The sequence below is a fragment of the Bubalus kerabau genome, chromosome 11 (assembly GCF_029407905.1).
Source record: "Bubalus kerabau isolate K-KA32 ecotype Philippines breed swamp buffalo chromosome 11, PCC_UOA_SB_1v2, whole genome shotgun sequence".
Taxonomy (NCBI): Eukaryota; Metazoa; Chordata; class Mammalia; order Artiodactyla; family Bovidae; genus Bubalus; species Bubalus kerabau.
Genome location: NC_073634.1, coordinates 4333320 through 4346787, shown reverse-complemented (window position 1 = coordinate 4346787; position 13468 = coordinate 4333320). Strand labels below are relative to the sequence as shown.

General features: G+C 50.3%; 1 protein-coding gene across 1 annotated transcript in view; it reads left to right on the top strand.

Moving 5' to 3' along the window:
- Positions 1 to 13468, top strand: part of ACOXL (acyl-CoA oxidase like) — a 335830-nt gene that overhangs the window by 280143 nt on the left and 42219 nt on the right. Inside the window, exon 16 of the mRNA XM_055539295.1 lies at positions 2954 to 3024. Coding sequence (XP_055395270.1) covers positions 2954 to 3024 — 71 coding nt within the window. The remainder of the gene's footprint in view (positions 1 to 2953; positions 3025 to 13468) is intronic.

Below are 13468 nucleotides of genomic sequence, written 5' to 3'. Positions count from 1 at the left end.
TCCTTTTTTTTTTCTCTTGCTTCACTCGGGTCATTTTTTTCTATGCAGCCCCTTCGCCTCACTCCCCAGCCTCAAAGCTAACAACCTCACAGCTAACAGGTATGTTATCTAAAAATCTACTGTTCTCCCTGTGTCGGCAGGCTGATCTTTTTGCCACACAAGGTGGAAAGGCTGAACCAAAGAGGGCTTGACTTACTCAGATAGGTGGGAACCTCTGTGGCCCCCACTGAAATGAACAGCACAGGGACACTTAGGAGCAGTTACAACAATGGATGTGGACTCGGGAAGAAAGCTACCTCCAGAGTCTCTTAAGGAAGAGACCCAGAGTGACCCTGAGCAGACGCTGGCTTGGCTACATCTTTCCTCCTCCTGAGGCAGGCGGCTCCTTGAATCAGCCGTGAAGGAGAAGAAAGTAGATACCACAGCTGCTTTCTTTGTGAGGGTTTGGGTTTTCCTGCCTGTTTAAACATGGAGGCAGGTGGAGGAGACGGGAGTGAAGCCCCGTGTGTCTGTCGCTGTGCGATGCCGTGATGATGACTCGGGCCCAGACCCGCCCTCCCTCCCCCGACTCTGTCAGCGGTCTCTGGCCCTCTTTCCTTTTTAAAGTCGGCCTCAGTAGAAACCGGAATGGAGGAGGCTGGCAAGAATCCCGCATTGGGCACAAGAGCACGTGTTACCCTGACTCGCTCTAAGGCGAGGGAACGACCAAGGACTCGGTGAACCCTGCTTCTGTGGACCTGCCGTTGTCAGGATGGGCTCTTGTTGTTTGTATCGAAGGTGTGAGGGGTGATCGATTCATGAAACGGAGCCGGCCAGTTAAGGAGAAGCTCCCCTCCTACTCCCCTCCCTGGGGAGCCCTGTGTCCCCACAAATGCACTTCTGCCCAGCTCCAAAAACTGGGCTGTGACTTGAGGCCTGTCGGGCAGGATGGGCAAAGAATGAAGTTTGGGCTAAAACCCAAGCTGGGACTTCCCTGGTGGCACAGTGGGTAACAGTCTGCCTGCCAATGCAGGGGACAGTTTTGATCCCTGGTCCAGGAGGATTCCACATGCCAGGGGCAATTAAGGCTGTTTGTCACGACTACTGAAGCGCCCATGCCCTAGAGCCCCTGCCCTGCAACACGAGAAGCCACGACAGCAAGAAGGCCACACACCACAACCAGAGAAGCCCATGACACAATCCGAACACATTTTACTCAGATGGGAGCAGAACTTTAGACTTGGGAGAAGTAGTCAGCATGGGATACAACCAACCACAGTTAACGACTGCAGAGGAGTGTAGTCATAGAGGAAAACTCTCTAGAGAATTGTATTTTATAGGTAACATTGAAAACTATAATAAAAAATTCCCAGACCATGCTTGCTTTCTTGATGACAATTCATTTTTGCTGATATAATCTTTTTAAAATATCTGCATGTTTAAACATAACATCTAGACCTGGAGCTCAGAACAGTGGAATCAGACCATCCCTCCGTCTTGAGGCTTGGTATGTTTCTACCAGTTTTTGTGGGCTCTGCGGAGGATGGGCTAGACCCGAGGGATGGTGAGTGGTTTGGAGCAGTTGGATGGGAAGGGTGAACTATGCTGCTCTCAAAGGCAGGAGGTGAGACTGCCCAGCAGATGACAGTGAAGAGTGATGACAGGTAGAGTGAACATAGCTTTGAGTCTGGAAAGAAGTCTACCTGGGTTCACTCGGTTAAAGTTTTAATGCCTGTCAAAAGAGGTGGATTTAAGTAATCTGAGGGTGGCAGGGAATCATGGGAGCACTTTCAAGAGTGAACCAACACAGTCAAAGCAGTGTGCATGGGAGGCAGTTGTGGTTTTGTGCTTATTTAGACTGAAATAGAAAAGGGTACTCACATGAGTGGCCGTGAGTGAGATCGAGGCCACCAGCATGGAGAAGGGGAGCATCGTTTGTGTAAATCATCTTGGTTAACATTCCTAGAGTGTTCGTGGCCAGCTAAGATGGATTGTGAATATTGTTTTGCAAATATTCTTGGTTTCTCTCCACCATCTTGTTGGAGAAAGATGGTTGGGGAGACTCAACCTGAAATATTTGGGTGAGTTAGTGGGGTTTGCTTGAGTCAACACTGGGGTCCCATCCTTCATACCAAGAGAAGACTTGGTGGGGGTTGTGCGGGGATCACAATGGAAACTTGAGATAGAAAACGTAGCACTGCCAGATTTACAGAGGCGGGTGGAGTCCTCTAGGTGGTGGTCACAGGGAATGGACATGCAGTGTGGTCATTGGGGGCAGGATGGGCCGTATGACCCTCCCGGTGGCTTGGTTTTTAGTATTTATTATTGGGGATTCCCTGGTGGCTCGGGCAGTAAAGAATCTGCCTGCAGTGCAGGAGACCCAGGTTTGATCTCTGGGTTGGGCAGATTCCCTGGAGAAGGGAATGGCAACCCACTCCAGTATTCTTGCCTGGAGAATCCCATGGACAGAGGAGCCTGGTGGGCTACAGTCCATGGGATCACAAAAAGTGAGATACAGCTGAGCAACTCACACACACACACACACACACACACCCTGTGCTATACGGTAGGCCCTTATTAGTCATCTATTTTATGTATAGTAGTGTGGATGTCAGTCCCAGCCTCCCAACGTATCCCCCTCCCCCTGCTCCCCCCTGATAACCATAAGCTTCCTACATCTGTGACTCTATTTCTGTTTTGTAAATAAGCTCCTTGGTACCATTTCAGGATGGAGCTTTGCTGATGGTCACGGCCCCGGGCTCTCATGTGATAATCCCAGCTGACAAGGGTCACGTGGCTGTGCTAGCCTTGCCCCCCACCTCCCCAGGGCGGGCTCTGTTCCCCTCGAACGTATCACCAAGGAAAGATGGTGGCATGTCACCTCCGTGCGTTAACACCACGATGTCCTTCTCTGTACAGAGAGGCTCAGGGCCCACAGGGAGGCCACTCACTCTTTCTTTTTCTTCCTTTTCAGTTACTTTAGAGCAGTTTTGCCTGGCTGTAAGGAACTGTCCTGACCAAGAGGACCAGGATTTGTTAAAGCAGGTATGTTCCCGAAAGGAAGCCCTGATGCCTGAGAGCCTCGCAGCACTTTTATTGCCCTAAGGAGAGATTCACTCTTACAGGCAGGAGTAAATTTATCATCTCTGAATTCTGCGCTCCTCGGGGATACACTTGTCATCAGCGGGTAGGAGGATTGCTGGTTAATGAGCACGGCCGCTGTCCTCAGAGAGCAGCGAAGTGACGGGCAAGTGGGTGTCAGCCACGAGCGGGGGTCTGTGCGATTCTCCAGAGGGCTCGGGGGGTTCTACTTAAGCTTATCTGACAGAGCCTTGATTCTCTGAGCAGATTTATGAGGCTTGGCCAAATTCCACGACTCTCACCGTACTTTTTAATTAAGACAAAGGATTCCACGTGTCCCGAGTCTGCCACATCCTCACTTTCGTCACTATGGGGAACACTTCACAAATGAGACTGTTCATAGGAACGACGGGAAGGGGCATGTGATGTCATCGCTTCCTCCCCCTTGAGTGGGAGACAGACTTTTTTTTTCTTGGTGACCATCCCTTTGTTTCCTTCCGAATGGACAAAGGAGAACAGGTGTGGTCTCATCTACATTTTGGTTGTACATGTGGGTTGAGCCAAACGTGTGAGAAAGCCTGACCAACACCCTGCCTGCATTTAATTAAAACGTGGGCATTGAAGGCAGAAAGCAGTAGCCACCAGCAGATGACTCAGGAACATACAGTCTTTTCCACCCATGGCTAAGGCTGTTCTCACCTGGAGACTCCTTGGGCTGACCAGGAGGCATCTGCATTTCCGTGACGTCACTGCAGTTCTGTGTCGTCAGGAAGCCACGTGTGCCAGGGATTGCATTTCTTTACCTAAATACCATGCCAGGTGTTCTCTGACTCTAGAAATGGGTGGAAAATAGAGGGCGTCCCTAAAAGGCATTTTCAACTCATTTGCCTAAGATGTGATATTTTCAGTCTGTCTTTTTTTTTTTTAAGCTTTCAGTAATGTTGATTTTATAAACAGAAGTTCTGATACCAGACTTTGGGCTTGCCCAGGAGAACTGACCCACCAGAGTCCTGGTTCTAATATGCTGACTTTGAATGGCATCCACGGAGGCACAGGAGCTTTGCTTGGCATTTTGAGGTTGTCCACTCCAAGTTCTTGGTTCTCCCCACTGAGGCCCATTCCCGCAGGATCACCTTCCCTGCCAGGTACAGGCAGTATTGCTGTGAACATAGAGTAGCTCTTGGGTCCCAGATACTCACCTCTTTTTTTTTAATTTAAATGTTTTAAATTTTATTTTATTAATGGAGTATAATTGCTTTACAATGTTGTGTTAGTTTCTGCTGTGCAACAAAGTGAATCAGCTTTACGTGTACATACATCCCCTTCCTCTTTGGCCTTCCTGCCACCCCACCCTCGAGGTCGTCACGGAGCGCTGGGCTGAGCTCCCTGTGTTACACGTGGGCTCCCACTGGCTCTCTGTCTCACATGTGGTGGGGTATATATGTCAGCTCTACCTTCTCAGTTTGCCCCAGTCTCCCCTCCCCGCCCGTGTCTGCATGCCCACTCTCTGCACCCACACCTCTATCCCTGCCCTGAAAATGAGTTCACCTGCACCCCTTTTCTAGATTCCATGCTGTGTGTGCTATGCTCAGTCACTTCCATGTGTCCAACTCTTTGTGACCCTGTGGATTGTAGCCCACCAGTCTCCTCTGTCAGTGGGATTCTCCAGGCAAGAATACTGGAGTGGGTTGCCACACCCTCCTCTAAGGGATCTTCTTAACCCAGTGGTCAAACCTGTCTCTTCTGTCTCTGTACACGTCTGTACAAAGGACCCAGTTTTGTTCCTTTTTATTCTGTGTAATATTCTGCTGTATATATGTACCACATCTTCTTTATCCATTCACCTGCTGATGGACATTTAGGTTGCTTCCAGTCACCTTCCAGGTGACCAGGCTATAGCACCTTTGGTTCTTTCTTCTTGTTTGGTCCCGCATTTTCTCCCAACATCTCCTCCTTCCTGTTTCTGTCTTATTCTCCTCCTTATGTCCATTTTGCCCTGTGTTCCTCTCTCCATACCTCTGTGGGCTGAACCTACTGTGGGCCGCTTGGTCCTGCTGCTGAGCCCTGCATGGAGGTTACCTGGGCATCTCAGAGGCAGCATGGGATGGAGAGGTCAGAGCATGGAGCCCAGTGCCAGGAGACCAGACCAGGCTTGCGTCTCGCTGTCCCCAAGGCCTCCATGACTGGGATGCTGTGGCCACTCTCTTCACATCCATAGGGAGAATATAGAGAGAGATGCCACTCAAAGCCTCTTCCTTCTCTCAGTTTTTCTTTTTCTTTAAAGACTTATTTTTTCATCTGGACCATTGTTTAAGTCTTTATTGAATTTGTTACAATATTGCTTCTGTTTTACGGTTTTGGTTTTTTGACCACAAGGCATGTAGGATCTTAGTTCCTTGACCAGGGATCGAACCTGCCACCCTGTTTTGGAAAGTGAAGTCTTAACCACTGGACTGCCAGGAAAGTCCCTTCCTTTTACTTTCTCACCCTCCCCCTACTGCCATGCACACACTGCCCCAGGCTGTCTCCTTGGGAACATTTGGCTAGAAACTGACAATTGCATACTCTGTAATGACCTATATAGGAAAAGAATCTAAAATAGGGTGAGCCTGGAAAATCCCATGGACAGAGGAGCCTGGTGGGCTGCAGTCCATGGGGTCTCTAAGAGTCGGGCACGACTGAGCAACTTCACTTTCACTTTTCACTTTCATGCATTGGAAAAGGAAATGGCAACCCACTCCAGTGTTCTTGCCTGGAGAATCCCAGGGATGGGGGAGCCTGGTGGGCTGCTGTCTCTGGGGTCGCACAGAGTCAGACACGACTGAAGTGACTTAGCAGCAGCAGCATGTGCATATGTATCGAAATTACTGATTCATTTTGCTGTAGACCTGAAACTAACACAACATTATAATTCAACTATACTCCAATAAAAATTAATTAAAAAAAAAAACTAGCAGTTGGGAGTGGAAGAGGGTTCAGATAGCCCGAGGTGTCCTGGAATAATCTCCAGTGACATTGAATATTGCATGTCTTTCCTGTTGGTCTCTGCAGACTGTGTGGCTGTTGCAACCGAGGATGATGTCTGTGGCTGTTTTCTCAATATCTGTAGTTATTTGAACCAGCATCATCAAAGAAATTTCACTGAACAAAAACGAGTGCTCAGTTCATATATACTGAAACTGTTTTATGATTTTTTTTCAGGAGATTGAGGTTTTTAATGTCACATATCAGAGAGCATCATGTGGGCGTGACAGTGGTGTGCAGGATTTTTGTAGATGGTTCTGTGGGAGAACACGCTCCGGGTGACAGTAAATCGTTCTGACTGCAACCAGCCTGTGGTCCAGTTTATGTTTACTTGGGCGAGCTGTTCACTTCCTGTATTCTCTGCAACCAGTTTAAATATTTAACTCTCCCTCATTGGGTGAAAGTTGTTTCAGGCAAAAAAATGCAGATGGAGGCTGACTCTGAGGTTTTTTAAAAGTTATATTTTGCATGCGTACTGTGACATCCTTACACCATTCTGGATACTTTGAGACTTGTGTGTGCGTGCTCAGTCGCTTCAGTTGTGTCTGAGTCTTTGTGACCCCATGGACTGTAGCCTGACTGGCTCCTCTGTCCATGGGATGAATACTGGATCAATAGACATGAATACTGGAGTTGGTTGCCATTTCCTACTCCAGGGGATCTTCCTGACCCATCCGGGGATTAAATTCACATCTCTTGCATCTCCTACATTGGCAGGCTGATACTTGACCACTGCACCACTTGGGAAGCCCCCACTTGAGACCTAAGGGTAGATATTTCACCATCTGTGAGGGTGCTCTAGAAACAGACTGCAGGGAGGATGCAAAAGATGAACACATAGCAGGTGAGCCCGTGTCTGATACCCCTGGGAAAACAGAGCCAGAGAGGGAGGCTTTGGAGATGGCAGAAACCAGAGCCTTCGTGTGACAATCAAGAAGAGCAGGACAGGGAGAAGCCGTGGTCCTCCGCTAGTTGCTGGGCAGTAGCTTTGGGGCCACAAAGCCAGTGCTTTGGACCCTCAGTCTGAGCTTCTTCCTGGGACCTCTGCCCAGATGAGCAGATTCACAGAAAACCTGCCACCTTGGCCACAGCAGAGCCACACAGGAGGTAAGACTAATGACGCCGTGGGTGCCGTGCTGTGGCTGCTGCGTGGGATCCCTCTCTCAGCTTGCTGTCAGTCACACCCTGTTTTCTGAGAATACTGTGAGGCAGGAAGAAGCTGGTTCCTCCATGACTCAGTTTCCCCAGCTGTGTGCATGCTCAGTTGTGTCTGACTCTTTGAGGCCCCATGGACTGTAGCCCATCAGGCTCCTCTGTCCATGGGATTTCCCAGGCAAGAATACTGAAGTGGGCTGCCATTTCCTGCTCCAGATGCCAAGTAGAGGTCAAGGCTATTGATGACTTAGGTTTTTCCCACCACTGTGGCCCTATTAAGGGGCTGGGGAAGAGATGCCAAGGGTAGGACAGCTGTCATTAGGGTTTGCCTCGCAGGCAGATTTCACTATGATTTGATCCACAGAAAAGATTTAGATTCCATAAATGACTTACGACCCCATTCACTTTCAGTCCCCGTATTGACCTGTTTCTTCACTCATTCTTTTTCATTGTTTTCATCTTGGCCTCACTGGAGCTCCATTGTGGCATGCTGGCTTCTCTTGTAGAGCTTAGTTGCCCCTGGAGTGTGGGATCTTAGTTCCCCAACCAGAGATTGAACCCACGTCATCTGAGCATTAGAAGCTCAAGAGACAGCCACTAGACCACCAGGGAAGTCCCTCTTCTTTCATTCCTAGTTCTACTTGCTGTCACAACCCTGGAGAGCTCGTCTGCACCTCACCTCTGCCCCACTCCTCACTCCCCTGGGGCTCCAGATTGCTCGTGAGCCTCAGCCCCACGCCTGAGCTCAGGCAGCAGCTAGGACCCTCCTCCAGCCCCACGCCTGAGCTCACGCAGCAGCTGGACCCTGCTCCTGTCTCGGGTCTCTGTCCTGCCTCCTCAGCCTCGGGCCCTGGACCATTTACAGCTCTGTCCGGTGGTTGCCAAGCCAGAGCTGGTGCATCTGTTCCCTTGGCAGCATCTTTCAGAGTTAACCCTTTCCTCTGTCTCAGAACAGAGCAGCTGGGCCTGGTCCGTTGAGGGCAAGTCTGGTCTCCACTCTACTAGGCATGTGACCTTGGCAGGCCATTTTGACCTCTTTCAGCCCAGTGTCCTCTTCTGATAAAAGAGATTGTATGAGATTATTTCAAAGACCCATCCGGCAACCACATTCTGAAAATCTGTGCCTGGACATTGTCGACAAGCTTGCAGTTCTAAACATGCTTGAGGATGAATGGCGCTGGCCCTCAACTGTTGTCTCCCTGCTTCAGGGTCAGCCAAATGAGCCTTCGTGTCCCTCTCTGGATCAGTTTCCGGCCCTGACTCCCTCTATCCTTTGAAACAGGGAGATCACAGAACTTGCCATTTAAACCTGGACTCTTTCTGAGAGTGAAAGGGGGCACTGGTAAAAATTAAGCTTGGATGACTGAACATAAACCCTGACTGTCCCAGGTGAAACCAGGCATCTGATGAGCCTGTTTTTGAATCAGGTCCACAATCCCTTTCTCATCAAATGGCTCTAGGTTGCCTATCAGAATTTGCTCTCAGTGTTTGATCCAGCTAGTCCCTGTCACCACCCCCTACCTCCAGGATGGTCTCCTCTTAAAAACTGGGGGGACTTCCCTGGCGGTCCACTGGCTACAACTCCATGCTCCTAGTAGAGTGGAACTGGGTTTGATCCCTGGTCGGGGAACTAGATCCCACATGCTACAGCTAAAAGATCCTGCATGCTGCAGTTAAGACCCAGCACAGCCAAAATAAAGATTTTTTTTTTTAATTGCTTCCTTTTTTCAGTGATGGAAACTGGCCATAAGACAGGCTCCTTGGTACCAGTCTGTGTTCGGACCATCATTTTCTAAATCAAATATAAATGATCACAGTGCCTGATTCCCTGGGGACTTACTTCCACACCTGGCAGCAGCTGTTTCCAGGTTGGGTATGAGACAGCAGCCCAGCAAGGACCCTCACTGGTAGACAAACATCACAAGACAGTCACCCGCTGGGTCTCCCTGCCTCCCTTCTGAAAAGCAAGTAGGATGTTCTGGGGAAAGTAGCCCTTCCTGATCTGTGCTGCTCCCCCCGGGCCAGGGCACAAGAGCTAGCTGAAGGAGCTTCTACTTGACCTGCTGTAACCGGAGGGTTGTCTCAGAGCCAGACCTCCTCACTCCAGGGATGCTGAGTGAGTGCCTGGAATAGTCCCCACACTGCAGCCCCCAGCGCAGCCCTGCCTCAGCCACTCTGCCTCTGGGCTCTGGCTGGAGGCACTGTAGAAAGTTCAAGACTGGCTTTTTGATCTCATACCACATGTGCGTGTGTGCTAAGTTGCTTTGGTCGTGTCCGACTCTTTGTGACCCCGTGGACCCTAGCCTGCCAGGTTTTTCAGTCCATGGGATTCTCCAGGCAAGAATACTAGAGTGGGTTGCTGTGTCCTCCTCCAGGGGATCTTCCAGAACCAGGAATTGAACCCTCATCTCTTATGTCTCCTGCATTGGCAGGCAGGTTCTTTACCACTAGCACCACTTGGGAAGCCCCTTCATACCCCATAGACTAGAAAAAATGGTAACAAGAGCCAAGCTGCCTGCTCAGGAGTAAGTAGAGCCATCTTGACTCTGCTCTGCAAACCGCAGACCTCTGGTGGGGCTGTCACCCAGCAGTGATGCTCTGGCCAGCCTCCATTTGATTGGCAGATGGACGGCCCATCTGCGGCAAGGTGACACCTAGACCTGAGGACACAAGCAGAGCAGTTTGAGCATCTGCTGTCTGCCCGACTGGCACGTGCAGGAGCCCATCAGAGTGGAGGGCACGTTTTTGGGGTGCTGAGGCCCAGGCCAAGAAAACCCACAGAGCTGATTCCCAGGGAAGGCTCCACTGACCAGAGGCATGTGACCTTCCTGAGCATTTTCATCAGCTCCCGAGTATTCACGCTGCCCCCAAAGGCACAGGCAATCCCAGACAGACATGGAGGGAAGAAGGCCAAGCCCTCCTCCCCCACCTCCCCTCACCACTGTGGTCTGGCCCAGTGGGGCTGTTTCTCCATCTCATGATGTTCTAGGAACTCAGACACACAAGTCTTTCTTGAAATTTGAAGTCCCCTAGCGAGTGACATGGCCTGACCCTTCCTTTTCCCAAGTTTACAAAATATCAAGTTTACAATTCATACAACTTCTTCCTGGAAATGGGCTTTTTCTTCTCACATGGTGGAATGCTAACAAGCCAGGATTGTTGAAACTGTTGAGAGTTTTCAACAGAAAAACGATGACTTTGCCTTAGCACGGGACTGGCAGAGCCTTGAGGAGAAAGGGCACTTTCCACATGACCGCTCCACTGATTCACCTCCCCTCAAAGGCTTAGAAACACGCCAGCAAGTTGGTTATCTCGTGTTCCTCCAATTGTCACTGTCAGTGACTCTTTCTGCTTGGCTTCTCCCACAGCTCGCCTCAGCCGGCCGGTTCCCTCCGTGTGGCTCGGCCGAGGGAGCAGCGTCCTGGTTGGGGAATGGCTCACTGCTCTTCGAGGGGCCTTTTGTCTGCCTCTGTGCTGTGGAGGAGGCCTCTACTCCTGCAGCGCTCACTGCGGCAGCCCCAGCGTCAGGCAGGGGGTTTGCAGGGGACCGTCCCCGGCTCACAGGCGGCTGGCAGCGGCAGTTGGAGCCTGTCAAGTGGGCGAGGTGGGGTTTTTCCCTTTTTCCTTCATTCGAACTGCTCTTTCTTCCTTTTCTCAAAATGTGTAGGTGGCAGCTGGTCTAAGCACCAAGCCAAACCCAGCAGCCAAAGGTAATGGCCAGCACCTCCCGCTGAGTGCACGGGAAAAGTGGGACATCCTCCTTCCTGTCAGTGGCCCTTTTCCTCCCTGAGGACCCCAGCGTGGCCCCTTGCCTTTGAAAGTGTCCTGGGCCCCGGGGCAGGAAACAAGAGCAAACATCCTGTGTGTGCACCACGCATGCCCACAGCCCCCGCTTAGGCATCTGGGGCCAGTCAAGGGCTCAGGCTTCCCACACAGAAAGGAGAGTTCCTATCTGGGGCTTGACTCCATTTCCCAGGCCCAGTCCATCATGAAGAGGGTCAGTCCCTGCTGCAAATCCCATGAGCCGAAATCATTAAGGGTGGTGGGGTCTGCAGTGGTGAAACCCCATCGTTTTCTCTAATGTTTTCCTGCTACCCTCTCTGCTCCTTTCAAGTCAGAGCCACACAGAAAGAAGCAGGCATGTGGCTGACAGTGTTCTAAGGCAGCTGTTCTGCCGTGTTCTGCCATGTTCATTGAGGACCCATCGTGGGCCAAGTGATGGTTTTCTAGTACCCAGCTTGTTTGAAGAATGTATTTCAGGCTTCTAAATATATATTTAATAAGGGAAAAGAGCTACAAGTGACATAGAAATCAACTTTCAGATGTAGTGTTCCAGCCATAAATGATTTTCCTTCATTCCTGTACCTTGGTGCCATGAAGGCCCTAGAATGCCTCCTTCCCTTCAATCCTCATTCTCTCCCCACAAGGTCAAGCTCATGCCAAGGCTCTGCAGGGCTCATCTCAAACCAATGCCCCCAAATCTCTGGTGCAGTTATCTCTCCTAGTGAAGTTTTAATTTTGGAAATAAATCTTCAGCGCCTAGGATTAACTTTTTAACTCAAGGAAATAAACGTCCGGTAGAATGCAGGCTTCCTGATAGGTCAACAGAAGGGTTATTTTGTTGACTGTCTGCACATACCTGCCACAACCCCTCTTCAGAAACATCTATGAGTGGCTATTACGTGCTAGGCCCTGGGGGTGCTATAATCAGTAAGACCTGGGCCTCACCCTCAGCTCCCTGACTATTAGATGAGACTCCCCAATAAGCGAGCACATTGTAGTGGGCTACGTGGTGCAAGGGAGGAAATTGGGGGTGTTAACAAAGCCTTCAGCTGGGGTGCCCAACACAGCATAGGTTAGAGAAGACTTGCCAGAGGAGGTGGCATTTGTGTTAAGTTTCTGCAGGAAATTAAATTTAACCAACTGTGTGGGTTCTACTGTGCTTACTGGTGGGGTCAGTGTGAGAAGCTGTGTTCTGTATTTTCCATTTATAGAGTGTTTCAGGTGCACCGATGCGTGTCTTGAGAGCTGGCTGCTGCAGTAGGGGACCCAGCCAGCTGCCACTTCAGGGGAGAGGTCTCCAGAAGCTTCTGTCCTCGTTGGCCATGCACCTTTCCCCCACGTGCTCTTTGCGCCTGCTCAGTCGTGTCCGACTCTTGCGACCCCATGGACTATAGCCCGCCAGGCTCCTCTGTCCATAGGGTTTCCCAGGCAAGAATACTGCAGTGGGTTGTCATTTCTTCCTCCAGGGGATCTTCCTGACCCAGGGATCAAACCTGCATCTCCTGCATAGTCAGGCAGATTCTTTACCACTGAGCTACCCGGTGTGCTCTAGCAAACCTGAAATTCCAGCATTCAGCATTCCTTCCTTTGGTTTGGAAGGTTAATGTCAGAGTCAGGTGTCTCTGAGAGGGAATGTAGCAGAAGCCATCATCCACCTCCTCCACAAAGCTCTCTGTCAGGGGAAACGGGCTGACGGCTTTCTGGGTTCAAATGCTGTCATGTGAAAACAGCACACGTGCCTGATTACCTAAGGGGAGCATGTGACTGCATAGACAGATGGAGCAATAGGTGAAACATTACACCTGCTCTGCCCTTGACACTCTTTTGTCAAGCATCTAAATCAATATCTAAGTGGAAAGCCAGCTGGAGAGCAGAAAAACCATGTTCAGAACAGCAGGGCACATCCCCAAGTGCAGAGCACATCATTGTCGGGGCATTCCTGGTTCTGCCAGCCGGGCCTGAGTCATGCAAAGGGAACTCCTGCCCAAACACTGTCCCCTCCACATCCTCTGTGCACGGCTCTAGGGGACAGCTTTCATTTCAGACTTTTCTAGAAGACAGGGGAAAGAGGGAGAGGAAATCACTGGAGACAAACAAGAAAACTAGACCAATCTGCTGAAAGCCATCTGTAGGAAAATGAAAGCAAAGTTTGGCCCTAGGGAACTAAAATTAGTGGGAGGAGAAAGCAGGGCCTGGCCCCAGAGGCGTCATTTTGCCATTTAAATAAAGAGATCAAGACGCTAAAGTGCTCAGGAGAATTCTCCTGAGTGACTTGCCCAGAATATGGAGAAATTTCATCCAGGAATTTCAGGGCTGTGAGTCCAGGCTTGTTGTTGTTTAGTAACTAAGTCGAGTCTGTTTTGACACCCCATGGACTGTAGCCTGCCAGGCTCCTCTGTCCATGGGATTTTCCAGGCAAGAATACTGGAGTGGGTTGCCATTTCCT